This window comes from Trachemys scripta, chromosome 1, assembly GCF_013100865.1.
Source record: "Trachemys scripta elegans isolate TJP31775 chromosome 1, CAS_Tse_1.0, whole genome shotgun sequence".
Classification (NCBI taxonomy): Eukaryota; Metazoa; Chordata; order Testudines; family Emydidae; genus Trachemys; species Trachemys scripta.
This window is the reverse complement of record NC_048298.1, coordinates 189,639,020-189,665,337: the sequence shown is the minus strand read 5'-3', so window position 1 is coordinate 189,665,337 and position 26,318 is coordinate 189,639,020. Positions and strand designations below refer to the sequence as shown.

The 26,318-nt window shown below is 45.8% G+C and overlaps 1 protein-coding gene across 1 annotated transcript; it reads left to right on the top strand.

The window, feature by feature from the left end:
• Positions 1-448: 448 nt before the first annotated feature.
• On the top strand, positions 449-25,906 carry PSMG1 (proteasome assembly chaperone 1). Its single transcript, XM_034752904.1, has 7 exons — positions 449-654; positions 2,624-2,733; positions 6,747-6,898; positions 7,416-7,478; positions 20,446-20,644; positions 21,470-21,606; positions 24,476-25,906. The coding sequence occupies exons 1-7, from the start codon at positions 524-526 to the stop codon at positions 24,548-24,550; spliced, it is 867 nt and encodes a 288-aa protein (XP_034608795.1). The 5' UTR covers positions 449-523; the 3' UTR covers positions 24,551-25,906.
• Positions 25,907-26,318: the final 412 nt, after the last annotated feature.

Sequence of the window (26,318 nt, the reverse complement as noted above, 5' to 3'; positions counted from 1 at the left end):
ATAGATGCTGCCCCTGCAGCTCCCATTAGCCGTGGTTCTGAGCCAATGGGAGGTGCGGGGGGGGGGGCACTTATGGCGGGGGCAGTGTATCAGCCCCTTGGGTGCCCCTACGCGTCGGAGCCGGAGGGGGGACATGCAGCTGCTTGTAGGAGCTGCAGGGAGCCCCGGACCCTGCTCCCCGGCGGGAGCTCAAGGGTTGGATTAAAATGTCTGAAGGGCCGGATGCGGCCCCCAGGCCGTAGTTTGCCCACCCCCGCTCTATGGTTTGTGGGGCGGGTCCGTGCGGCTAGAGCGGCTCCGCAGCTCGGTGTGCCCAGCAGTGCTAGAGCGGCGCCCTTCCCGCCCCTCCCCCCCCCCCCCACGCCGCGATTGGGCTAGACTGGCTCCACCCAGGCCGAGATTCTTTGGCGCCTGCGCAGTCGCGGGGAGGGGGCGTGGCCGGGGCCGGCACTACTGAACTGTTGGGAGCGGACTCGGGGCCGTTTCGCGGGGCCCTTGTTGCCGGTGGGGGTTGGGCGGCCCGATGGCGACGTTCTTCGGGGAGGTGGTGGCGGCGCCGTCCCGGGCCGGGGTGGACGACGAGGAGGAGGCGGCGGAGGAGCGGGAGGAGACGCCGGAGGACCGCGAGATCCGCAGGGAGCTGGAGAAGAAAAGGTGGCGGGGCGGGGCGGGGGCAGCGCGCGGGGCGGGGGCCGCAGGGCGCGAGCTTGGGCGCCCGGCTGTGTCAGCGCCCGGGGAGAGGCGCAGCGCTGCTGCCTGAGCGATGTGGCGCTCGGACGCTGTTTGTGGTGAAAACGCGGGATCGGGCCTGAGAGCCGCGTTGTCTTTATCAAACCTAGCACGGGAGGGGGGCGAGCCAGTGCAGCCCTCCCGTGTGGGAGGCTGGTGCGGAGTGGCCTGTGCTCAGCTCAGTTTCTGGGCTGAGCTTATTTTCCTCCCGCTTGTCTCTCTGGGTGTCAGGCGGGAGTCATAGCAACGTAGGGCTGGAAGAGACCTCAAGAGGTCTTTAATCCAGTCCCCGGTGCTGAGGCAGGACTGGGTATACCTGGACCATCGCTGTCAGCTGTTTGGAGGGGTTTAAGATTTCCACTGCTTAACTAGCCTTATAGCTGGATTTTTTTTTCCTAATATGGAACCTAAATCTCCCTTGCTGCAGATTAAGATAATTACTTTGATCACCAGCTGCACATGGGGGCTTTGTAACAGCCCTTAAGGTGTTTGAAGACTATCAAGTCTCTCCCCTTCTAAGCTCCCTCAGTCTCCTTTGCTCAAGACTAAAACATGCCTAATTGTTTATAACCTTTTAGTTTTCTAAACCTTATCACTTTCATGTTTTTACTCTGGACTCTCTCCAGTTTGTTCTCATTTTCCTATGCTCAGACCTGCACCTACAACTTCAGCTGAGGACTCACCAGTGCCAAATAAAGTGGGTCAAGACTTCTAGTGTTATATATCTGACATACCTGTTAATACACTCCAGAATGATAGCGTTTTTCATAACTGCATCACATAGTGGACCACAAATTGAATGAGTTAACAATAACCCCTAGATTCTTTTCCACAGTACTACTGCCTAGCCAATTATTCCCAATTTTATAGATGTGCATTTGATTTCTTCCTTCCTAAGTGTAGTACTTTGTTTGCACTCATCTTTATTGAATTTTGTTGATTTCAGAGCAGTTCTCCAATTTGTCCAGGTTGTTTTGAATTCTATTCTTGTCCTCCAAAGTACTTGCAGCCCCTCCCAGCCAGGTGACATTTGCAGATTTTATAAGCATACTATCCATTATCCAAGTCATTAATGAAAATATTGAATAGTACTGGACTCAGGACAGACCCCAGTGGGACCCCACTATATACATCTCTCCAGTTTGACTGCAAGCCATTGATTACTACTCTTAAACGGGTTGAAAGACCATATATTATATATGCACCTATTTTATACTATTTTCTTCTAGACGACATTTACCCAGTTTGCTTATGAGGATGTCATGTGGTACTGTGTCAAAAGCCCTACTGAAATTAAAATATATCATATCTACTGTTTACCCCTTATCTATTAGGTTAGTAACCCTGTCAAAGAAGTAAACTAGGTTGGCTTGACATGATTTGTTCTAGAGAAATCTATGTTGGCAATTACTTAAAACCCTATTATCCTCTAGATGCTTACCATTTGATTAGTTAATAATTTGTTCCAGTATTTTTCCAGGTGTTGAAGTTAGGTCTGTAACTCCCCAAGTCCTTTGTTCCCTTTTTAAAAACTCAGTCCTATGTTTGCTCTTCTCCAGTTGTCTGGGACCTCACCTGTCCTCCATGAGTTCTCAAAGATAATCACGAATGGTACTGAGATTACCCCAGCTAGTTACTTAAATGCCCAAGGGTGAATTTAATCAGGTTCTTCTGATTTGAATACATCTAACTTATCTTTCTTTAACCTGCTTTTTCCCTGTTTTGGCTTGTGTTTCTTCCTTTGTGTAACATAGGATGATTCTCTCAAAAACTATTTTTGTATTGTTTTTCCAGATCAGAGAGAGGTAAATGGATCAAACCTTATTGCACAACGTGTGTTCCTATCCATTGTTTGTTTTGTTTGCATTTAACCTATTTCTGTTTCTTATGCTAGAGAGGTCCACATCCTTTGGAGTTCAAAGTTAAGTGCATCTACTGGAAGCTTTACAGATGAGCAGTTTCCTTGCTCTAAGTTTATATTGGCGATAGGACATAACGCTGTAGGTAAGTGGTCTAGACTGAGAAAAAAGCTTTAGAAACTCTATACAATTGTTTTGCCCTGCTCCCACTGTAACTTTTGAATACTGAGCAGTAGCAGGTAGGAACATGGGGAAGGTGTGTGCGCTAAGAGAGCGCTTTTCTACATGAAGCCATGTTTGATTTTGTTTTGGATCTCACCATGACTGTTAAACTCCCTTTTATGCAAAGGATAGCAGCAATCTGGGTGCCTGGCAAAATGGGTAGAGAATTGCAGTGCTCCTGCAGGAGGCATTCTGACCATGCTCGTGAGGGATTTTAATTACTTCCGTTTTTCATTCAGGAGATAAACTTTTAGACCTGATGTTGGTGAAGAGAACTTTCCAAATGTAAACTGAGGTAATGATGCGTCTTTAGACAGCACCAATAATTCTGAAGTTGTACATTGCTTTGCCATACTGAAAGTGTCTTTATTTTATTTCTTTCGATACCTGCAGGAGGTAGCATTTAAAAATACATTTTTTTAAAAAGCAACTATCCCATATGGTTATCTGACACATCTTGAAAAATGCAAATGATCCCATAAAGATGACTTCCATCGCTCATGTCAATTTGTCTGCCTCTAAGAAACTAAGAGTAGGAGCAAAGGCAGGCACTGAAGCTTTTTACAGTGGAATGCAAATAATCTGTTTTTGGGACATGTAGGGTAGCAGAGATACAGTAAGTCCTCACTTAACGTCATCCTGGTTAACGTTGTTTTGTTGTTACGTTGCTGATCAATTAGGGAACGTGCTCGTTTAAAGTTGTGGAATGCTCCCTTATAACGTTGTTTGGCAGCCGCCTGCTTTGTCCACTGCTTGCAGAAAGAGGAACCCATTGGAGCTAGCTAGTGGGGCTTGGAACCAGGGTGGACCGGCAGTCCCCCTATCAGCTCCCCTAAGTTCCCTGTGTGGCAGCTGCCCAGCAGACTGTGAATTGCCAGGCAGTTCAGCTGTCCTTCCCCACGCTGCCCTGTGCTGCTCCTGCCCTCTGCCTTGGAGCTCCTGCTTGCTGTGTGCATGTGGGGTGGGTATGTGCTAATGTCAGGGTGTCCCCCTACCCTCCATCTCCACCGAGCAGGGTGGAGGGGTGGGGGACACACGACACACGACAGGGCTCAGGACTGGAGGGAGCTTGCTGGCAGCAGCTGTTATCTCAACTTGCTGATCTACTTTAAAAGGCAGTATACTTAGAGTGGGTTCAGCGTATTTAAAAGGGGCAATACGCGACTCTCTCTCTCTCTCTCTGTGCCATGCTGTGTCTCCTCCCTCCATTCCTGCTGCCTTGTACAGTGTGAGGCTACATTAACAACACTGTGTTAACCTTGGAGAGCTCAGCCAATTGCTAGTTCATCATTTAGTAGTAAGGCATTCCCTGGGAAATATCCTACCCTCTGACTCCACCACCTCAACCAAGCTTCACAATCATCATTGCTGTGTACAGTATTATTGTTTGTTTAAAACTTACACTGTGTGTGTGTGTGTATATATATATATGTATATATATGTATGTCTTGTCTCTGGTGAAAAATTTCCCTGGAATCTAACTCCCCTATTTACACTAATTCTTATGGGGAAATTGGATTCGCTTAATATCGTTTTGCTTAAAGTACCATTTTTCAGGAACATAACTACAAGGTTAAGCGAGGAGTTACTGTATACCTGCTTGTCCTGCCTTATAACAGCCAGGAAGCTGGGATGGGAGTAGAATAATACAGACACCTCTCTTGCAGTCTGAGTCCCCAACAGCCATGAATTGGTAGGAAAGAGGAAAATCTCCTTCCAGCAGCCCAAGGGTGGATTGGCACTCCAAATTTCAGAACCCTATTTAAATCTAGTCTTGACAAGGGTTTAAAGATGTAGTGTGAGTTTGAACTAGCTACCATAATCTAACTCTCACATTCTAGGCCTTGTCTTAACTAGTTAAATTGTACTTTAGCACTTGCTAAGCTGGTCAAGCTAAAGCATGGACTTTTTGCTTCCCGCATGGCTTTAGCTTGACCTGCTTAGCATGTGCTAATGTCCAGCTTGCCTGATCTTAACTAGAATTTTTGAAGGTGTGTGCTAGTTTGAACTAGCTGATGTGATCTGAAACCTCTTTAAATCCTAGTCTAAACAAAGCCTCAGAGAGTGGAACATTGAGCAGAGTAGGATAGGAATTCTAGCACCTTCCTTTCCTATCAGCTAGGGATGAAATCTGACTTTCTCACCAGGGATTTGCCCTTGGATTTTATTTGAGGGGGGGCCCCCCTTCTTCACCTCTTAATATTGGTTTCTGATCAGTATGCTTAGTCTCTGGCTAGGTGGTGTCTGGTAAATTCTTCAAGCCCTACTTTTGATCACTTCCTGTAAATTGTGAAGTTCACTTTTGGCAAAAGCAGGCAGAGCCTTGCCCTGAGTTTTGGTATTGAGGAAGAAGCTAGTACCAAAGCCATGATGATGTGGATTAACAAGATAAGAAAAGTTCCTTCACTCATTAAGGCAAAAGTGCAAGTATTATTTGAATAGTGCACTCCTGCTATTTACACTACTTGGGTCTGATTTGTTTCAGAATTGAAAATTGCATCATGGTCACTGTGATGGAGGCTTATATTGCCATGTCAGAGGTGTGTTTTTGAGATGAATGTAGCACTCATTCCCTGGGCTGGTGGAAATAGCTGCATAGTAGCCCGTTCCGTTTGAGTGTCTAATCATGAGAGATGAGTCTGAAAGGGAAAAGATTCTGAATATATTATCTTGTAGTTTCAACCAATTAATGAATGCAGCAGATTTGATACTGATTTTGAAGGGAGATGGTTCTCTCTGCACAGTGGACAGTGTCTGTTGCCTCAATAACAAATAAGGATCAATGTTTTTCTGTTTATTTTGTAGTATCTGATGAGAGAAACAAAATATTTCATATGTGACACAAAAAGTATTTAGAATATACATAACATATATTTGATTAATATTAACTGAGATTTTTTTTTAAAATGACATTAATATTTAAGTATCAGGGGGTAGCCGTGTTAGTCTGTATCTACAAAAACAACAAGGAGTCTGGTGGCACCTTAAAGACTAACAGATTTATTTGGGCATGAGCTTTCGTGAGTAAAAACCTCACTTCTTCGGATGCATAGAGTGAAAGTTACAGATGCAGGCATTATATACTCACCAGCAACTACACACCACACCTCAGAAACACCAACCCAGGAACCTATCCCTGCAGCAAAGCTCGTTGCCTACTCTGTCCCAATATCTACTCTGGCAACAGCATCAGAGGACCCAACCACATCAGCCACACCATCAGGGGCTCATTCACTTGCACATCCACTAATGTCATATATGCCATCATGTGCCAGCAATGCCCCTCTGCCATGTACATTGGCCAAACCGGACAGTCCCTCTGCAAAAGAATAAATGGACACAAATCAGACATCAGGAATGGTAACATACACAAGCCAGTAAGTGAACACTTCAATCTCCCTGGTCATTCTATTACAGATTTAAAAGTCACTATCATTGAACAAAAAAACTTCAGAAACAGACTTCAAAGAGAAACAGCAGAACTAAAATTCATTTGCAAATTCAACACCATTAATCTGGGCTTGAATAGGGACTGGGAGTGGCTGGCTCACTACAGAAGCAGCTTTTCCTCTCCTGGAATTGACACCTCCTCATCTATTATTGGGAGTGGACTACATCCACCCTGATTGAATTGGCCCTGTCAACACTGGTTCTCCACTTGTGAAGTAACTCCCTGCTCTCCATGTGTCTGCATTAATATTTAAGGTTACTTTCATTCTTGATCTTTCCAGGTGAAAGGGTACTAGAGTTTGTGGTTTTGTTGCAACCACTAACTTAATGTAATTGATAATGAGTTCCCCCCAAAAAAACCCAACCACAAACAAACTGTAGTAATCCAGGTCAGGAGGTTTTGTGTAGAACAGTGACTTTTGTTTTAATGGGAATATCTTCCATATCTGATATTACTATATAAACTAATACCGATGTTGTTCACAGCTTTCCTGTCCTCATTTGTTCTGAATTCTGGATGCTGGGAAGCAGTTGGCTCTGTCAAATTGTGGAACGAGTGGTGCAGAACATCAAATACAACAAGTGTTCTTCCAACAGATGCTTTCTGTTTGTTCTACAAATTAATATCTGATCCAACAGTAAGTGGCATAATATGTATGCATTTAAAAATGATTCTCTCCCCCTATCTGATTTTCTGTTGAGAAAAGAGTAAGAGAGTCCTTTTCAGAAAAGAAAACCAATAAAAAGGTTGCAGTGTACCACTTTTTCTGATGTGGTAAGTTTTGTCAGCTCACTTGACAAGGTTGCTGAGACATGAGCTGCATTTCAGGAAGTTTAGGGTACAAATCTTACCCTCAAAAGTCTAGTGCTAATAGGTGTCATATTCTCAGTTGGCATAAACTGGTGTAATAAAGTTACATTGACTTACACCAGATGAATATCTGGCCCTTTATGTGCAGTACAAGGAAGATTCACGGCAAGATGGAGTGCTTCATACCAGTTGCAGATGGAAAATCCTCATTGAAATGGTGGTAGTATATACTGTGAATGTAATCAATATCATGTTAATGTAGAGTCAGTATCTTTTTAATATGAGACAGAAAGGGACTGTAACTGAGTTGTCTGAATCATTTGTTTACAGTTCTGTCTTTTCAGGTATTGTTGTGCCAGTGCAATTGCTATGTGGCTGAGGATCAGCAATTTCAATGGCTTGAAAAGGTAAAATTGAGATTAACAGGAGTTAGGCAAAGAATTTTTCTTTTGGGGGGCGGAGGAGGGAACCTCTTATAAGAAAAACAAAACAAAACACCTCTACTTATAATGCTCAGTTATTTTCTATATTGCTTTCCATTCCCCCCCTGCCCCTCTCCAAAGCTTCAGAAAACTAAATGTTGTTTGAATTTTGTACCAAGAAGTTCTGTCTAATCCCATTATGGCTGGTACTGGTTGTGTCTGCTGTAGTTAAACTTTCTAAATCAGTTTCCAGTAGAGAGAGCCTCTGTTCTCTCATGCGTCTGACGAAGTGGGTATTCACCCACAAAAGCTTATGCTCCAATACATCTGTTAGTCTTAAAGGTGCCACAGGACTCTGTTGCTGTTCTCTCATACTCCTTTTCAGAAACATTTGTCTTTCAGGGTTAAATTTTCCATGGTTGATTTCAACAGAAGTGAATTATTCTAACCACTTTTGAGTTATGAGAATATGGAAAAAAGTTTGAGTGTTTTTGGTGTGGTTTTTTTTGTTTTGTTTAGGAAAGAAAAGATATAACAGCACTTGTACAGGGCTACGGCTGCCAAAAATAACTAGTTTGAAACTTGGCATGGACAAAGTCCTCACTGAGGAGTGTGTGTTCTGCTTTCTTTGAGGGAGAAATGCTCAGTTCCTGCCTCTTTTGTTCCATCACTATAATTCTGCCATACAGAGGGGCTGCTGCTGGAACAATTTGCAATATTGTCAACCCCAGTCACTCAAAAGGCATGACTCGGGTCTGGAACTATTATGTAATCAACTTCAAAATCATGAAATTCTTAAATAAATATTAGGTTATTTTTGTTGGCCTTCTAGTTTTTGAAGTGTAGTGTACACTTGGGTCATATTTTTCATGATCTTTTTTCTTGCAACCTCATGGGTTTTAACTTTTTTTTTTAAATGAAAGCTCAGATTCACATACTCACTTGACTTTAGGAGCTGAAGTATTAACAAACACAAGAGCTGTTGCGAGGCTTAGGTAAAATCATAAGAGTTAATATTATTATGCAAATTACTTAGAACATAACGGCCGTACTGGGTTAGACCAAAGGTCCATCTAGCCCAGTATCCTGTCTACTGATAGTGGCCAATGCCAGGTGCCCCAGAGGGAGTGGACCTAACAGACAATGATCAAGTGATTTCTTTCCTGCTATCCATCTCCATCCTCTGACAAACAGAGGCTAGGGACACCATTCCTTACCCATCCTGGCTAATAGCCATTAATGGACTTAACCACCATGAATTTATCCAGTTCTCTTTTAAACGCTGTTAGAGTCTTAGCCTTCACAACCTCCTCAGGTAAGGAGTTCCACAAGTTGACTGTGCACTGCATGAAGAAACACTTCCTTGTATTTGTTTTAAACCTACTGCCTATTAATTCCATTTGGTGACCCCTAGTTCTTGTGTTATGGGAATAAGTAAATAACTTTTCCTTATCCACTTTCCCCACATCACTCATGATTTTATATACCTCTATCATATTCCCCCCTTAGTCTCCTCTTTTCCAAGTTGAAGAGTCCTAGCCTCTTTAATCTCTCCTCATATGGGACCCGTTCCAAACCCCTAATCATTTTAGTTACCCTTTTCTGAACCTTTTCTAGTGCCAGTATATCTTTTATGAGATGAGGAGACCACATCTGTACGCAGTATTCGAGATGTGGGCGTACCATCGATTTATATAAGGGCAATAATATAGTCTCAGTCTTATTCTCTATCCCCTTTTTAATGATCCCTAACATCCTGTTTTCTTTTTTGACCACCTCTGCACACTGCGTGGACATCTTCAGAGAACTATCCACGATGACTCCAAGATCTTTTTCTTGACTTGTTGTAGCTAAATTAGCCCCCATCATATTGTATGTATAGTTGGGGTTATTTTTTCCAATGTGGATTACTTTACATTTATCCACATTAAATTTCATTTGCCATTTTGTTGCCCAATCACTTAGTTTTGTGAGATCTTTTTGAAGTTCGTCAGTCTGCTTTGGTCTTAACTATCTTGAGCAGTTTAGTATCATCTGCAAACTTTGCCACCTCACTGTTTACCCCTTTGTCCAGATCATTTATAAATAAATGGAATAGGATTGGTCCGAGGACTGACCCTTGGGGAACACCACTAGTTACCCCTCTCCATTCTGAGAATTTACCATTAATTCCTATCCTTTGTTCCCGGTCTTTTAACCAGTTCTCAATCCATGAAAGAACCTTCCTTTTTATCCCATGACAGCTTAATTTACGTAAGAGCCTTTGGTGAGGGACCTTGTCAAAGGCTTTCTGGAAATCTAAGTATACTATGTCCACTGGATCCCCCTTGTCCACATGTTTGTTGACCCCTTCAAAGAACTCTAATAGATTAGTAAGACACGATTTCCCTTTACAGAAACCATGTTGACTATTGCTCAACAGTTTGTTTTTCTATGTGTCTGACAATTTTATTCTTAACTACTGTTTTGACTAATTTGCCCGGTACCGATGTTAGACTTACCGGTCTGTAATTGCCGGGATCACCTTTAGAGCCCTTTTTAAATATTGGCGTTACATTAGCTAACTTCCAGTCATTGGGTACAGAAGCCGATTTAAAGGACAGGTTACAAACCTTAGTTAATAGTTCCGCAACTTCACATTTGAGTTGTTTCAAAACTCTTGGGTGAATGCCATCTGGTCCCAGTGACTTGTTAATGTTAAGTTTATCAATTAATTCCAAAACCTCCTCTCGTGACACTTCAATCCGTGACAGTTCCTCAGATTTGTCACCTACAAAAGCTGGCTCAAGTTTGGGAATCTCCCTAACATCCTCAGCCGTGAAGACTGAAGCAAAGAATCCATTTAGTTTCTCCGCAAAGACTTTATTGTCTTTAAGCGCTCCTTTTGTATCTCGATCATCAAGGGGCCCCACTGGTTGTTTAGCAGGCTTCCTGCTTCTGATGTACTTAAACATTTTGTTATTACCTTTGGAGTTTTTGGCTAGCCATTCTTCAAACTCCTCTTTGGCTTTTCTTATTACATTCTTGCACTTAATTTGGCCGTGTTTATGCTCCTTTCTATTTGCCTCACTAGGATTTAACTTCCACTTTTTAAAGGAAGTCTTTTTATCTCTCACTGCTTCTTTTACATGGTTGTTAAGCCACGGTGGCTCTTTTTCAGTTCTTTTACTGTGTTTCTTAATTTGGGGTATACATTGAAGTTGGGCCTCTATTATGGTGTCTTTAAAAAGCGCCCATGCAGCTTGCAGGGATTTCACTTTAGTCACTATACTTTTTAACTTCTGTTTAACTAACCCCCTCATTTTTGCATAGTTCCCCCTTTTGAAATTAAATGCCACAGTGTTGGGCTGTTGAGATGTTCTTCCCACCACAGGGATGTTTAATGCTATTGTATTATGGTCACTATTTCCAAGCGGTCCTGTTATAGTTACCTCTTGGACCATCTCCTGCGCTCCACTCAGGGCTAAATCTAGAGTTGCCTCTCCCCTTGTGGGTTCCCGTACCAGCTGCTCCATGAAGCAGTCAATTAAAGTATCGAGAAATTTTATCTCTGCATTTTGTCCTGAAGTGAAATGTTCCCAGTCAATATGGGGATAATTGAAATCCCCCACTATTATTGAGTTCTTAATTTTGATAGCCTCTCTAATTTCCCTTAGCATTTCATCATCACTATCACTGTCCTGGTCTTTTTACTTGTGTAAAAAGAGTTTGTAGCAGTCTCAGTGAGGCAGAAAGGAAAATAAAATATGCTTTATAGATCTGCAAAGAGATTTTAAAATTGAATTGTACCCTTTTTAATATATTTATTTATTTTCCATTAGGCATTGCAGTTAAATAGATGTTAATAGAAACTTCAGCTTTCTTTTTTGGTTAGCAGTTTGACTAAAAATCTCCCTTCTCTTCCTCTGCTGCTCCTCCCCTTCCTCCCCCCCCCCCCCCCCCCCCCCCCCCCCCCGCCATTGCTCTGCCTTCAATCTCAATGCAGATTTTTTTTGGTTATATAAGTGCACTCAAAAACAAAACTGTGTAAAACTTTAGAGCCTACAAGTCCACTCAGTCCTACTTCTTATTTTGTCAATCGCTAAGACAAACAAGTTTGTTTACATTAACTGGAGATACTGGTGCCCATTTCTTATTTACAATGTCACCTGAAAGTGAGAACAGGCATTCACATGGCACTTTTGTAGCCAGCATTGCAAGGTATTTACATGTCAGATATGCTAAACATTCGTATGCCCCATCATGCTTTGGACACCATTCCAAAGGACATGCTTCCATGCTGATGATGCTCATTACAAAAATAATGTGTCAATTAAATTTGTGACTGTACTCCTTGGGAAGAGAATTGTATGTCTCCTGCTCTGTTTTACCTGCATTCTACATATATTTCATGTTATAGCAGTCTCCGATGATGACCTAGCACAGGGGCTGGCAAACGTTTTGGCCTGAGGGCCGCATCGGGTTTCAGAAATTGTATGGAGGGCCAGTTAGGGGAGGCTGTGCCGCCCCAAACAGCCAGGCATGGCCCTGCCCCTGCCCCCTATCCCCCCCCCCCCTCCTGCTATCAGTCCCTGCCCCCCCCCCCCCCCCCCCCCCCTAACTGCCCCTTACCCCGCCCCATCCCACCCCCCCCCCTTCCTGACTGTCCCCCTCAGGACCCCTGACTCATCCACCCACCCCTTCTCCTTGTCCCTTGACTGCCCCTGGAACCCCCACCCCTGCTGCCCCATCCAACCCCTCCTCTCATTCCTGACAGCCACCCCAGGACCCCTGCTCCATCCACGACCCCTGCTCCCTGACTGCCCCCCGCCACCCCATCCAACCACCCCTTCTCCCTGACCACCCCCGGAACCCCCGCCCCCATTCAACCCCCCTGTTCCCCGCCCTCCGACTGCTCCCACCCGTATCCACATCCCCGGCTCCTGACCACCCCTCGAACTCCCCTGCCCTTTATCCAACCCCCCTCCACTGCTCCCTGCACCCTTACCACACTTCCTGGAGCACCAGTGGCTGGCAGCGCAACAGTCGCGCTGCCCGGCTGCAGTCAGCCATGCACCAGGTCAGGCCGGGCTCTGCAGCTGCACTACCCCAGGAGCTCGCAGCCCTGCTGCCCAGAGCATTGCGCCCACGGCACAGTGAACTGAGGCTGCGGGGGAGGGAGAGGCTGGGGGCTAGCTTCCCGGGCCAGGAGCTGAGGGGGCAGGTAGAATGGTCCTGTGGGCCGGATGTGGCCCACGGGCCATAGTTTGCCCACCTCTGACCTAGCACATGTTCATTTTAAGGAAACTTTCACAGTAGATTTGACAAAACGCAAAGAAGGTACCAATATGAGGTTTCTAAAAATAGGAATAGCACTCGACCCAAGGTTTAAGAATCTGAAGTGCCGTCCAAAATCTGAGAGGGACAAGGTGTGGAGCGTGCTTTTAGAAGTCTTAAAAGAGCAACACTTTGATGTGGAAGCTACAGAACCCGAACCACGAAAAAAGAAAATCAACCTTCTGCTGGTGGCATCTGACTCAGATGATGAAAATGAACATGCATTGGTCTGCACTATTTTGGATCGTTATCGAGCAGAACACATCAGCATGGACGCATGTCCTCTGGAATGGTGGTTGAAGCATGAAGGGACATATGAATCTTTAGCGCATCTGGCATGTAAATATCTTGAAATGCCAGCTACAACAGTGCCATGTGAACGCCAGTTCTCACTTTCAGGTGACATTGTAAACAAGAAGCGGGCAGCATTATCTTCTGCAAATTGTAACCAACCTTGTTTGAGTGATTGGCTGACCAAGAAGTAGGATTGAGTGGACTTGTAGGCTCTAAAATTTTACATTGTTTTATTTTTGAATGTAGTTTTTTTTACATAATTCTACATTTGTAAGTTCAACTTTCATGATAGAGATTGTACTACAGTACTTGTATGAGGTGAATTGAAAAATACTTAAAGTGCAAATATTTGTAATAAAATATAAAGAAAGTGAGCACTGTACACTTTGTATTCTGTGTTCTAATTTAAATCAATATATTTGAAAACGTAGTAAACATCCAAAATATTTAAAAATGTTATTCTGTTGTTTAACAGTGTGATTAATTGTGATCAATTTTTTTAATTGCTTGACAGTCCTAATTCCTATTTTTTCTGCAACATTGTTACTTGAGGTCAAAATAAACAACCTTAAAAATTCCCAGGCTGCCCCTAGAAGTTCTCAACAAATTTTAACTTCACATAGGAGGAAATGAGAAATCTAAAATGTGGAAACAAGAAAAAAGAAAGAATTAATTAGATATTTATGGAGTATCTAGCAAATAGATATAACTTGGAAATGTAATCTGAAGGCTGTTGCTTAATTTACACAATCATTCTGATTTCATATGGATTCCTTTCCCTATCCACTCACACATGAGAAAAAGGAATCGTTCAAGTTTCTTTGTAGAAAGGGCCAAAAATCTGAAGCCTACAGAGCAAGCTAGTAGACTTGACAGATATGTAATTATCTCCTCCTGTTTAGTAGTTTTTTTTTTTTTTTTTTTTATTGAAGCAACACAGTAATCCCTGTTCTTCTTCGAGTGCTTGCTCATATCCATTCCATTAGGTGTGCGCGCGCCGCGTGCACGATCGTCGGAAGATTTTTACCCTAGCAACACCGGCGGGTCGGCTGTGGAGCCCCCTAGAGTGGCGCCTTCATGGCGCTGAATATATATACCCCAGCCGACCCGGCGCCCCCTCAGTTCCTTCTTACCGCCCCTGACGGTCGTTGGAACTGTGGAGCGCGGCGTAGCTGTTCTCCACTCTCCCTAGCTTACTTGATCATTCAGAGTTATAGTTATAGTTGTAGTTCTAGTGTTTATAGTTAAATAGTTTTTAAAGTTGTTATAGTTGTATTGTAGTTCAGGGGGTTAAGGGGGTCATCTCCCCCTTTCTCCCCCGGCCGCGGGCCCGGGCTCATGCCCAACGCTCCCGGCTTCAAGCAGTGCGCCTCCTGCGCTAAGCCTATGCCAACGAGCGACCCTCATGACTCCTGTTTGAAGTGCCTGGGAGAGTCCCACCAAACAGACAAATGCAAGATCTGTAAGGCCTTCAAACCAAGAACCAAGAAGGAGCGGGACTTTCGGCTCAGGCAACTCCTAATGGAGGCGGCACTTAGCCCGGACACTCCTTCCACGGGCCAGACTTCGGTGCCTAGCACTTCGGTGCGCAGTGCCCCGGCGGCACCGGCTATGACGACCACACGAGTGGCGTCAGATAAGCCTCCCCGGCACCGGACCTCGTCGGCACCGCAAACACAGCAAGTGCCGCGGCGCCGGTCATTATCCCCAGGGCATAAAAAAGCCCATAAGACGGGGACGTCCGCGCCGAAGACACCGGCTCCCCCAGTGCCGGGGGTAGAGCCGCGTCCGCCGATGGAGCATCGGAAACAGGCTCCTCCAGCACCGTCGACTCCGGCGCCGAGGCCGTCGAGTCCGGTGCAAATAGCGTCTCCACCGAGGCCGGCGGTGATACAGTGTCTCCCGTCGACTCCAGAGACCTTCGCGGCGGCGAGAGACTTGATAGCTCTCACGGAGCCGGCACCGCCTCAACCACCGGCACCGACTGCACCGTTGACTCGCCCGGTACAGTCAAGAGGGAAACCTGCCTTGATGCGCCCTCCATCACAAGGGCTGGAACCTCGGCGCCGATCCAGGTCCCGAAGCAGGTCCCCACGCCGCTCGCAGTCCCGGCACCGAACGTCTCGGCACCGGTCGTACTCGCGGTCAAGATCTTCTTCGCGGCACCGCTCTACGTCTCGGCACCGATATGATCGTCGGCACCGGTCAACGTCGAGACGTAGTTCTCGGCACCGCCACGCTCGACGCTCGACGCCGAGGGGCCGATCCCGGCACCGGGCATACTCTAGGTCCTCGTCGAGGTCCAGATCCGATTCCCGGCACCGACGAGGTCATCGGCACCGGTCGCGGTCCCGGCACCGATCGCCGGCACCGCACAGAGATAGATCATCTCCGGACCGGCACCGTGCGGCACCGCAGACCACGGGGATCATTCCATCTTTCACGGCACCGCCATGGCCGTCAAGATCAGCGTCTCGATCCTCAGAGGACCTGTCGAGATCGGCATACCCCCCTCAGGGGCAGGCCGAGGAACGAGACTTGGGCCATTGGCAGGAGAGGGCAGAGGACCACCCTCATGGACCATCTCACTGGTCGTTTTGGACCCCGTGGGCGTACCACCAGGAGCAAGGGGCTCCGTTACCATCGACCTCTCGCTCGGGTCACTCGGTCAGAAGGGCCCCAGAATCCACCATCTCTCGGCCTCCGCCTGGAGGCGTAGAGGCTTCTGTGTCCACACCACCCGACACCGTGGACCCAAGTGCCGGTGATGCTCCGACCCAAGACCAGGGGGACCGGGACCCCCCCTTGGATCCACTACCACCAGAGGCGTCCTCCTCCTCCTCTCCGGATGAGGCAGTGGCGGGCACTTCATGCACGGGTCCCCCTCCGATAGATCTTCGGGCTCACCAGGATCTCCTGCGCAGAATGGCCCGTAACATGGACCTGCAGACGGAGGAGATAGTGGAGGTGCACGACCCGATCGTGAACATCCTTGGATCGGATGCCCCTTCGAGGGTGGCGTTACCCTTGATCCGCACGATCCAAACGAACGCGGATACGATATGGCAGACTCCTGCCTCCATTCCACCCACTGCGAGAGGGGTGGAAAGGAAATACTTTGTCCCATCTAAAGACTATGGGTATTTGTACACACACCCCCAACCGTGCTCACTGGTGGTGGAATCAGTGAATGCACGAGAGCGCCACGGCCAGCAGGCTGCAGCGCCAAAATCAAAAGAGGCTAAGCGGCTTGATCTGTTCGGCCGTAAGGTTTACTCAGCCGGAGGGCTACAACTTAGAGCGGCGAATCAACAAGCGCTACTGAGCCGCTACAATTTCAACTCCTGGAACTCTATGGGGAAGTTTAAGGAGTTGATTCCCCAAGAGTCCAGGGAAGAGTTTGGAGCCATGGTTGAGGAGGGTAAGAAGGTGGCTCGGACCTCCTTACAGGCCTCCCTGGACATAGCGGACTCGGCCGCAAGGACCCTGGCCACAGGTATCGCTATGCGTAGGACCTCCTGGCTCCAAGTTTCGGGTTTGCCCCCTGAATTACAGCAGACCCTACAGGATTTGCCCTTTGAAGGACAGGGGCTGTTCTCGGAGAAGACGGACTCTCGATTACAGAGCCTCAAAGACTCCAGGACAATCATGCGCTCCTTGGGGATGCATGTTGCGGGTCCCCAGCGCAGACCATTTAGGCCCCAGCCTCAACGGTTTTACCCCCCTCCACCTCGTCAGAGACAGGACCCTGCCAGAAGGCGAGGGCGAGGTGGTAGGAGAAGATGGGCTGGCCCTCAACCTGGTCAAAACCAAGGGCCACCAAGACCACCTTCAGGTCCGAGACAGAACTTTTGAAGGTGCGGTCGAGGACGGCGCCCCAGTCATCCCCCAGGATCCAGCTCCCTCCTTTCGGGATCGCCTCTCCCACTTCCACCGTGCTTGGTCCCTTATAACTTCGGACCGTTGGGTCCTACGCACGGTGGAGAGGGGATACGCTATCCAGTTTTCTTCTATCCCCCCCTCCCACCCCCCTTCCCCGTCCCTCTTCAGGGACCCTTCTCACGAGCAACTTCTTATGCAGGAGGTTTCTACGCTCCTGGCCATGGGGGCTATAGAGGAGGTTCCGATAGAGTTAAGGGGCAGGGGATTTTATTCCCGTTACTTCCTGATCCCCAAGTCCAAAGGAGGTCTGCGGCCCATCTTGGACTTGCGCGGACTCAACAAATTCGTAGTAAAGTTGAAGTTCCGCATGGTCTCTTTGGGGGCCATCATCCCTTCCCTCGATCCTGGAGACTGGTTCGCCGCCCTCGACATGAAAGACGCATACTTTCATATCTCAATTTACCCACCTCACAGACGTTTCCTGCGATTCGTGGTAAACACGGTGCACTACCAATTTACAGTACTTCCCTTCGGCCTATCCTCGGCCCCAAGGGTGTTCACGAAATGTATGGCGGTCGTGGCAGCATACCTTCGTCGGCAAGGGATACAGGTGTTCCCGTACCTAGACGACGGGCTGGTGCGCGGTCGCACCAAGGAGCAAGTTCAAGCTTACGTCCACAAAATAGTGCACACATTCAGCGAGTTGGGCATCCTACTCAACAAGGACAAATCCACTCTAGAACCTACCCAGAGAATAGAATTCATCGGCGCAGTTCTAGACTCCAGACGTGCACAAGCCATCCTGCCAGACAACCGCTTTGGCACCATCACGCACCTCATTCAAGGGCTCAAGGCCTTCCCAACTACCACGGTGAGGTCGTGCCTCACCCTGCTGGGTCACATGGCTTCCTGCACGTACGTAACCAGGCATGCCAGACTTCGACTTCGCCCGCTTCAAACTTGGGTGTCATCAATATACCGTCCACATCGGGACAGCCTGAACATGGTGGTCACGGTCCCGAACTCGATCCTGGCCTCCCTCACCTGGTGGCTAGATCACAATGTGGTCTGCGAGGGGATGCCATTTCACGCCCCACAACCCTCCCTGCACCTGGTCACAGACGCGTCATCTCTGGGGTGGGGCGCCCATCTCAACAAACACCATACCCAGGGCCTGTGGACTGCATCCCAGTTAGCCCTACACATCAATGTTCGGGAACTGATGGCGGTACGCCTGGCGTGCCAGGCATTCCTCAGTCTCCTACGTGGCCGCTGTGTGTTAGTTCTCATCGACAACACCACGGCCATGTTCTACATCAACAAACAAGGAGGAGCACGTTCGTCAATTCTATGCCAAGAGGCCATTCGCCTGTGGGACTTCTGCATCGCCCACTCAATCCATCTCACGGCATCGTTCCTCCCTGGAGTCCAGAACACTCTAGCGGACCGGCTCAGCAGGTCCTTCCAAACGCACGAGTGGTCTATCCGTCCGGACATCATACATTCCATCTTCCAGAGGTGGGGGTTTCCCCAGATAGACCTGTTTGCATCTCGAGACAACAGGAAGTGCCACGTGTTCTGCTCCCTACAAGGTCGAGCTCCGGGCTCCCTCTCGGACGCCTTTCTGCTTCCCTGGAAAGACCACCTGTTTTATGCCTTCCCTCCGTTTCCTCTGGTCCACAAGGTACTGCTCAAACTGCGCAGAGACCAGGCACGGGTAATTCTGATCGCTCCTGCGTGGCCGAGACAACATTGGTACACCACACTGTTGGAGCTCTCGGTTCAGACACCGATCCCGCTTCCGTTGGATCCGGATCTCATCTCTCAGGACCACGGCCGGTTGCGTCACCCCGACCTCCAATCACTCCACCTCACGGCGTGGCTGCTCCATGGTTCACCCAGGCAGAGCAGCAATGCTCGCACTCTGTGCAACAGATTCTACTGAGCAGTAGGAAGCCCTCAACACGGACCACGTACCTGGCCAAATGGAAGCGGTTCTCCTGTTGGTGCGAACAACGAGCCACATCCCCGTTGCAGGCACCCATTCCCCTCATTTTGGACTATCTCCTCTCCCTAAAACAACAGGGGTTGGCGATTTCCTCAATTAGAGTTCACCTGGCCGCTATATCGGCCTTTCACCCAGGGGAACTCGCGTCCTCGGTATTCTCTAACCCGATGGTCGTTAGATTCCTCAAGGGCTTAGACCGGACGTACCCTCAACATCGTCAGCCCGTCCCGACGTGGGACCTCAACCTGGTTCTCTCCAAGCTCACAGGTCCTCCATTCGAACCACTAGCCACCTGTTCACTTTTGTACCTATCCTGGAAGACAGCCTTCCTCGTAGCCATCACCTCAGCAAGGCGCGTTTCTGAACTCAGGGCGCTTACATCCGAGCCCCCTTATACAGTTTTCCATAAGGATAAAGTGCAGCTTCGTCCACATCCTGCCTTTCTCCCTAAGGTGGTTTCTCCTTTTCATATCAACCAGGACATATTTCTCCCGGTCTTTTATCCCAAACCACATGCCACTCGCCAGGACCAACGTTTGCATTCCCTGGACGTACGAAGGGCCCTGGCCTTCTATATTGACCGCACAAAGCACTTTAGAAAGACGACGCAACTCTTCGTTGCAGTGGCCGACCGAATGAAAGGCTCACCGGTCTCCTCACAACGCCTATCCTCCTGGATTACGTCTTGCATCCGGACTTGCTATGACCTGGCAGGTGTCTCAGCACCACACCTCACCGCTCACTCCACGAGGGCCCAAGCCTCCTCGACTGCTTTCCTGGCACATGTTCCGATACAGGACATTTGTAGAGCGGCGGTTTGGTCATCAGTCCACACGTTTACAGCTCACTATGCACTAGTGCAGCAGTCCAGGGACGATGCTGCCTTCGGATCAGCGGTTTTGCACACAGCATTGTCTCACTCCGACCCCACCACCTAAGTTGGGCTTGGGAGTCACCTAATGGAATGGATATGAGCAAGCACTCGAAGAAGAAAAGACGGTTACTCACCGTTGTAACTGTTGTTCTTCGAGATGTGTTGCTCATATCCATTCCAAACCCGCCCCCCGTCCCCGCTGTCGGAGTAGCCGGCAAGAAGGAACTGAGGGGGCGCCGGGTCGGCTGGGGTATATATATTCAGCGCCATGAAGGCGCCACTCTAGGGGGCTCCACAGCCGACCCGCCGGTGTTGCTAGGGTAAAAATCTTCCGACGATCGTGCACGCGGCGCGCGCACACCTAATGGAATGGATATGAGCAACACATCTCGAAGAACAACAGTTACAACGGTGAGTAACCGTCTTTTTTTGAGGGTGTGGTAGAACTGTCAATTAACTTCATATATCTGAGAGAAACTACTTTTTTGCCATCTGAACTAAAATGTCTTCTGTAATTGGACTCCGTTCCTGTATTAGCATAAACCTCACTTATGCTGGAATTAATATTTTCATTCCAGGTTTTTGGCTGTATGCGGGAGGAGGATCTGCAAGTAACCATTCTTTCGACATGTCCTGTAACTGATTATAAAACCCCTGAATCCACTTTAACGCTTCCTTCTCCTTTTCTGAAAGCTTTAAAGACAAAAGAATTCAAAGAGATCGTCTGTTGTCCACTGCTGGAGCAGCCAAATATTGTACAGGGTCTCCCTGCTGCTGGTATTATGCAACTTCATTTATATTCTTGCATTCTTTTTTTATTTTTATTTTTTTTGCTGCATTGCAAGGTCATGCTTGTGTCCTATGCTAACCGTTGACATTTATTGGTGAATGTTAATTTTGAACTGCATAACGTTTCACTGATGATCCTAATTTTAAGTTTATCCTCCAATATATAATTTAGTGAATGAGCCAGGAAGATAACATTGTGAAAATTAATTCTGAACACTTGGCATCTTACACATCAGTATGTAAAAGTGCTGATGTATACAACAATTATGTTCTGTAATTAACCGCTTATATTGCGTAACATTACATCTTACAGTAGATCTTGAACCAAGAGTCACCCAATGAAATTAGCAGGCATAAGCAAGTACTTCTTCACACAACCCAGAGTCATCCTCTGGAACCCTTTGCCAGGGAATGTTGTGAATGTTGTGAAGGCCAAAAGCATAACTGAGTTCAAAAATAATTAGATATGTTCTTGGAGGGTAGACCCTCAATGGCTATTAGCCAAGATGGTCAGAGACGCAACCCCATAGCAAAATGTTATGCAGTGTGGATTAGATTACTTTGATGTAACAAGAACAGGAGTACGTGTGGCACCTTAGAGACTAACAAATTTATTAGAGCATAAGCTTTCGTGGGCTACTGCCCACTTCTTCGGATGCGTGGGCAGTAGCCCATGAAAGCTTATGCTCTAATAAATTTGTTAGTCTCTAAGGTGCCACAAGTACTCCTGTTCTTTTTGCTGATACAGACTAACACGGCTGCTACTCTGAAACCTGTTTGATGTAACAGTCTTTTCTTTTTGGTTATATTTAGTTCTGAGTTATTGTCAAGTATGGCAGATTCCTGCAGTGTTGTATCAGTGTTACACGGATGTCATCAAACTGGACACTGTTACAATTGAAGCATTCAAGCCTGTGCTTTCTTCTAAGAACCTGAAGAGTTTAGTCAAGGTAAAGCTTAATTTTAAAGATTAGTGGAAAGTTCTATCTCTTGTAGTATTGGAGTGTCTGAGGTTGTAGACTAATCAGACTTAAATGTATAGTATTTGAGAGAGAGACAAACTTGGATTAACAGACCATCCTGAATATAAACCTTAGAAACTGGAACACTTGAATGCCTTAAACTGCTTCCATCTGTGATTAGTCTCTTAGCAATAGTATGTGAGAAGCTCTGGATTCACAATAATCATTTCATTTTTGAATTTATTATCTGGTATTTAAAGGAATAACTTCAAGTGACTATTGTAAATAGAACTTCCTATAGATCTTATTAAAAGCCTCTAAGCTACTCATGTTGCTTACTGGTCCGTGAGCTAAATATCTTACCACTGTGCATCCATAGTCAAAATGGTGTTATTCTGTTAGCTGTGTATCAGATTGTAGGGATATTAAAGAAGGTACTAACAGTGATTCCCCCAAGTGACAGGTTTTTATTCTATTGGTATAACAAGATGAGAGCCATTCTAGATACCATTTAAACATTATTTTGAAAATGTTAATTTTTTTTAGTTGTATCAACTTCTTTTAAACCTGAAAGAGTACAGACTTCAGGGACATATTAATCATAAAGGGCCAGATTTTTAAAGGTATTTTGGCCTTGGTATGCTCAGTATTGCAACACAACTGATTTAGGAGCCAAAATCTCATTTTCAAAAGGGATTTAGGAGCCAAAGTCCCCATGACTGTCAGGTGCTCTATCCGCTAGGCAACACTGTCTCCATCAGCAAGCAAAAAGTTGAGTATTTTCCTTTTTTAAATGTTTTGAATGAACATGTTTACAGAATGGCTTCTGTAAAGTAGTTGCCCTGGTTTTGCCAGTTGAACTTGAGTTTAAATGGAAAAAGTGATTGGTAGGAGAATCTTTGAAATGGGCTGTTTTCAGCTGTGACTGAGATGCAAATTCCAGCCTTCAGACACCACCTATGAATTTTAGCATCCAACAAGGCTTCTAAATTGATATCACTTTGTTGAGGGGAAATAAAAATGCAGCCTCTTCCCTCTCCCTTTTATGGGTGTAACTATTTGAGCGAGAGAATACAGGTTAACAAGTCCTAGTGTGTGATTAAACTGAACACTCCTTTGGAGCGATCACTAGCTCTCTAGATACTTTTTCATAACACCTGACCCTTATTTATACAGTAACTCCTCACTTAAACTTGTCCCGGTTAACATTGTTTTGTTGTTACGTTGCTGATCAATTAGAGACCATGTTTGTTTAAAGTTGCGCAATGCTCCCTTATAATGTTGTTTGGCAGCCTCCTGCTTTGTCCGCTGCTTGCAGAAAGAGTAGCCCGTTGGAGCTAGCTGTGCTGCTCCTGCCCTCTGCCGTGGAGCTGCTCCTGGGACACTCCTGCTTGTTGTACAAAAGGGCGGGGGGGGAAGAGGGGTGCTAATGTCAGGGTGTCCCTCTCTGCCCCCCGCCCCACAGAGCAGGGTGAGGGGACACAACAGGGCTCAGGACGGAGGGAGCTTGCTGGCAGCAGTTGCTATCTCAACTTGCTGATTTACTTAAAAAGGCAATGTGTTGTGATAAAGTTCTTCCTCTAGCTTGGTGGGTCCTGTGCTTATTGGTGGATTTGCTCACTTCAGAGATTCACCTTGTAGGTCGGGAAACAGCCCAGAGACCTTCCCCTCTGGTAGAAGCCACAGTCCAGGTCAATGCCTCCTCTGTCTGATCAGGAGTTGGGAAGTTTGGAGGGAACCCGGGCCCGCCCTCTACTCTGGGTTCTAGCCCAGGGCCCTGTGAACTGCAGCTGTCTAGAGTGCCTCCTGCAACAGCTGCACAACAACTACAACTCCTTGAGCTACTTCCCCATAGCTTCCTCCCAACACCTTCTTTATCCTCAGCACCTTTCTCCAAGTGTCTGATGATGCTTGTATTCCTCAATCCTCCAGCAATATACCTTCTCACTCTCAGCTCCCAGTGCCTCTTGCTCCCAGCTCCTTGCATGCACGCTACAAACTGAACTGAGGTCCTTTTTAAACTCAGGTGCCCTGATTAGCCAGCCTGTCCTAATTGATTCTAGCAGTTTCTTCTCAATTGGCTCCAGGTGTCCTAATTAGCCTCCTTGCCTTAATTGGCTCCAGCAAGCTCCTGCTTGTTCTGGAACTGCCCCTGTTACCTTACCCAGGGAAAAGGGATCTACTTAATCTGGGACTAATATATGTGCCTTCCAACACTCTCCTGTAGCCATCTGGCCTGGCTCTGTCACAGTACTTAGAGTGGGGTCAGCCTACTTAAAGGGCCAATGCATGTGTCTCTCATGCAAATAGTGTGTATCCCCTCCCTCCATTCGTGCTGCCTTGTAGAGCATGAGGCTATGTTAACAACACTGTGTTAACCCTTGAGGGCTCAGCCGAGTGCTAGTTCATCATTTAGCAGTAAGGCATTCCCTGGGAAATATCCCACCCTCTTCCACCCTCTGGCTTCACCATCTCAACCAAGCTTCACAATCATCATTGCTGTGTACAGTATTAAATTGTTTGTTTAAAACTTATACTGTGTGTGTGTGTGTGTGTGTGTGTGTGATATATAACATTTTTTTTTTTTTGTCTGTTGAAAATTTTTTCCCTGGAACCTAACCCCCTCCTATTTATTCTAATTTTTATGGGGAAATTGGATTCACTTAATGTTGTTTTGCTTAAAGTAGCATTTTTCAGGAACATAATTACAATGTTAAGTGAGGAGTTACTGTGGTTAATGTAGTTAATGTTTTAATCATATTGCTGTTAACTGTAATAAAGTTTTGAGTGTGTAGGAAAGAGTATGATTGAACTGTTGTGTAACCTACTAGTGATGACTATTTCTTTATTTTACTAGGATATGTCCAAAAGCACAGAGATACTGAAGAAATTAGTGACAACCAATGAAATTCATAACAACATCTATACATAAAGATAAAGTGGACACTTATCACCAACCAGTACATTCAAGTCTGAAGAGCACTTTTGTCAACTCCAGTTGCTTATTTGAAGATATTTTGGAATTATAGCTGCTGCTTTAAAAGTGGAATAAATCCTAATAGATTTTTTTATATTTTGAGATACTCTTTATTTGAGCATTTTTCAATGCCTAGAGTGACTTAACACATGTCAAATTTTCTTGCTTCACTAGATGGGAGTATATTTTTAACAGTTTATTAACCCAAAGAGACGACTTGAGGATGAAATGCACATTTTTCCCTTAAGTGGATCGAATGACTTGTTTTAAATATACACGTGCTATAGTCAAAACAGAAAAGTAGGTTTGATTGATGTCTAATGATGTCATACTTCGTTAAATTTATTTTGAGTTGTCTTAAAAATCTATGTGGGTGATCTGAATAAAGATACTCAGAAGTTCTCAAATTTTATATACAAAATATTTATGTTAAAAATACCATGGTAAAGACATATTTGGAAACCTACTTATGTGTAAAAATACAATTCAGGATTCCACCATTTGCATTAGTAAAAGTGGTGGGAACATGGAATTATCAGCTATCTGGAAGCAGATGAAATATGTGACTCCATTTTTACTTCACTTTGGAACTTGCCTCAATATTTTAGCCACCTTTCTCTTACATAAAGAGAAATTATACTTTATGGTAGTCAGAAATTTTGCAGGTCAAAACTGCTTCAATAAGCTTTTAATCTTAACAGCACCTAGCACAATGTGGTCCATGACTCTTAAGTGCTGCAGTAATACAAAGAAGAAATAATAATCAAAACTGACTTTTAATCTTAAAAGTCTGTTTACATCCATACAATAAAAATTTGCTTCAACCGTTTTAACTGAGTTGACAAAGGAGTAGTAAGAACAACAGTCACCTTTATGCTGAATAGGAAATTTTCAAAGAGAAGCAAATAGTTTAAATCTTCAGTATTTAAAGTTGAAATGATTTTAGAGGTTAATATTTTAAGAACCTATGGTTTATAATGTTGTTCTGACTGTTTTTAAAATTAAATATTGGAATTGGCATAAAGTTGCGGTACATCGGTACATTAACTGTATATTGTCCCTGACAGTGTATTCAAGATTATAATTGCAAATGTGGCATGAAGAATTAATATTCTGTTGTAGCCATCTGCATCAGAGTGCTGTTACTAGAATGAGAATTTTAAAATGTATTTGGGTCATTTTACAGGAAAGAAAGATTACTTTCAATCTACTGTGGCTTAGATCGTTCTCAGCATAGTCAGTTTGATTTTTTTTTTATTGTGAAAGCTCACTGGAATATTCGTAACAATATACTTTTATGTCTTAACTGCATTACTTTGCCTGTTCTGAAATTTCTGACTCGCTTTATATTGTGCTAGAATCTCAACTGCCCCTGCTATATTTGGCCTTATAGTGTGATAAATGATGCAGGTGAGACCAAGGCCTTGTCTTCACTTACCGGAGGGTCCGGCGGCACGCAATCGATGTTCTGGGATCGATCCCGGAAGTGCTCACAGTCGGCGCCGGTACTCCAGCTCGCCGAGAGGAGTACGCGGCATCGACTGGGGGAGACTTCCTGCCGCGTCTGGACCGCGGTAAGTTCGGACTAAGGTACTTTGAATTCAGCTACGTTATTAACGTAGCTGAATTTGCGTGCCTTAGTCCGAAGTGGGGACTTAGTGGGGACCAGGCCCAAGTCTTCAGCAAATTTTATTAGTGTAAAGCCTCTCATCATTGGGCACTT

Coding starts and splice junctions, on each gene's coding strand:
- PSMG1 (XM_034752904.1), top strand. CDS start 524: ATGGCGACGTTCTTCGGGGAGGTGGTGGCGGCGCCGTCCCGGGCCGGG. Junction 6,899..7,415: donor AATTAATATCTGATCCAACA/GTAAGTGGCATA, acceptor CTGTCTTTTCAG/GTATTGTTGTGCCAGTGCAA. Junction 7,479..20,445: donor AATTTCAATGGCTTGAAAAG/GTAAAATTGAGA, acceptor TTTTCATTCCAG/GTTTTTGGCTGTATGCGGGA.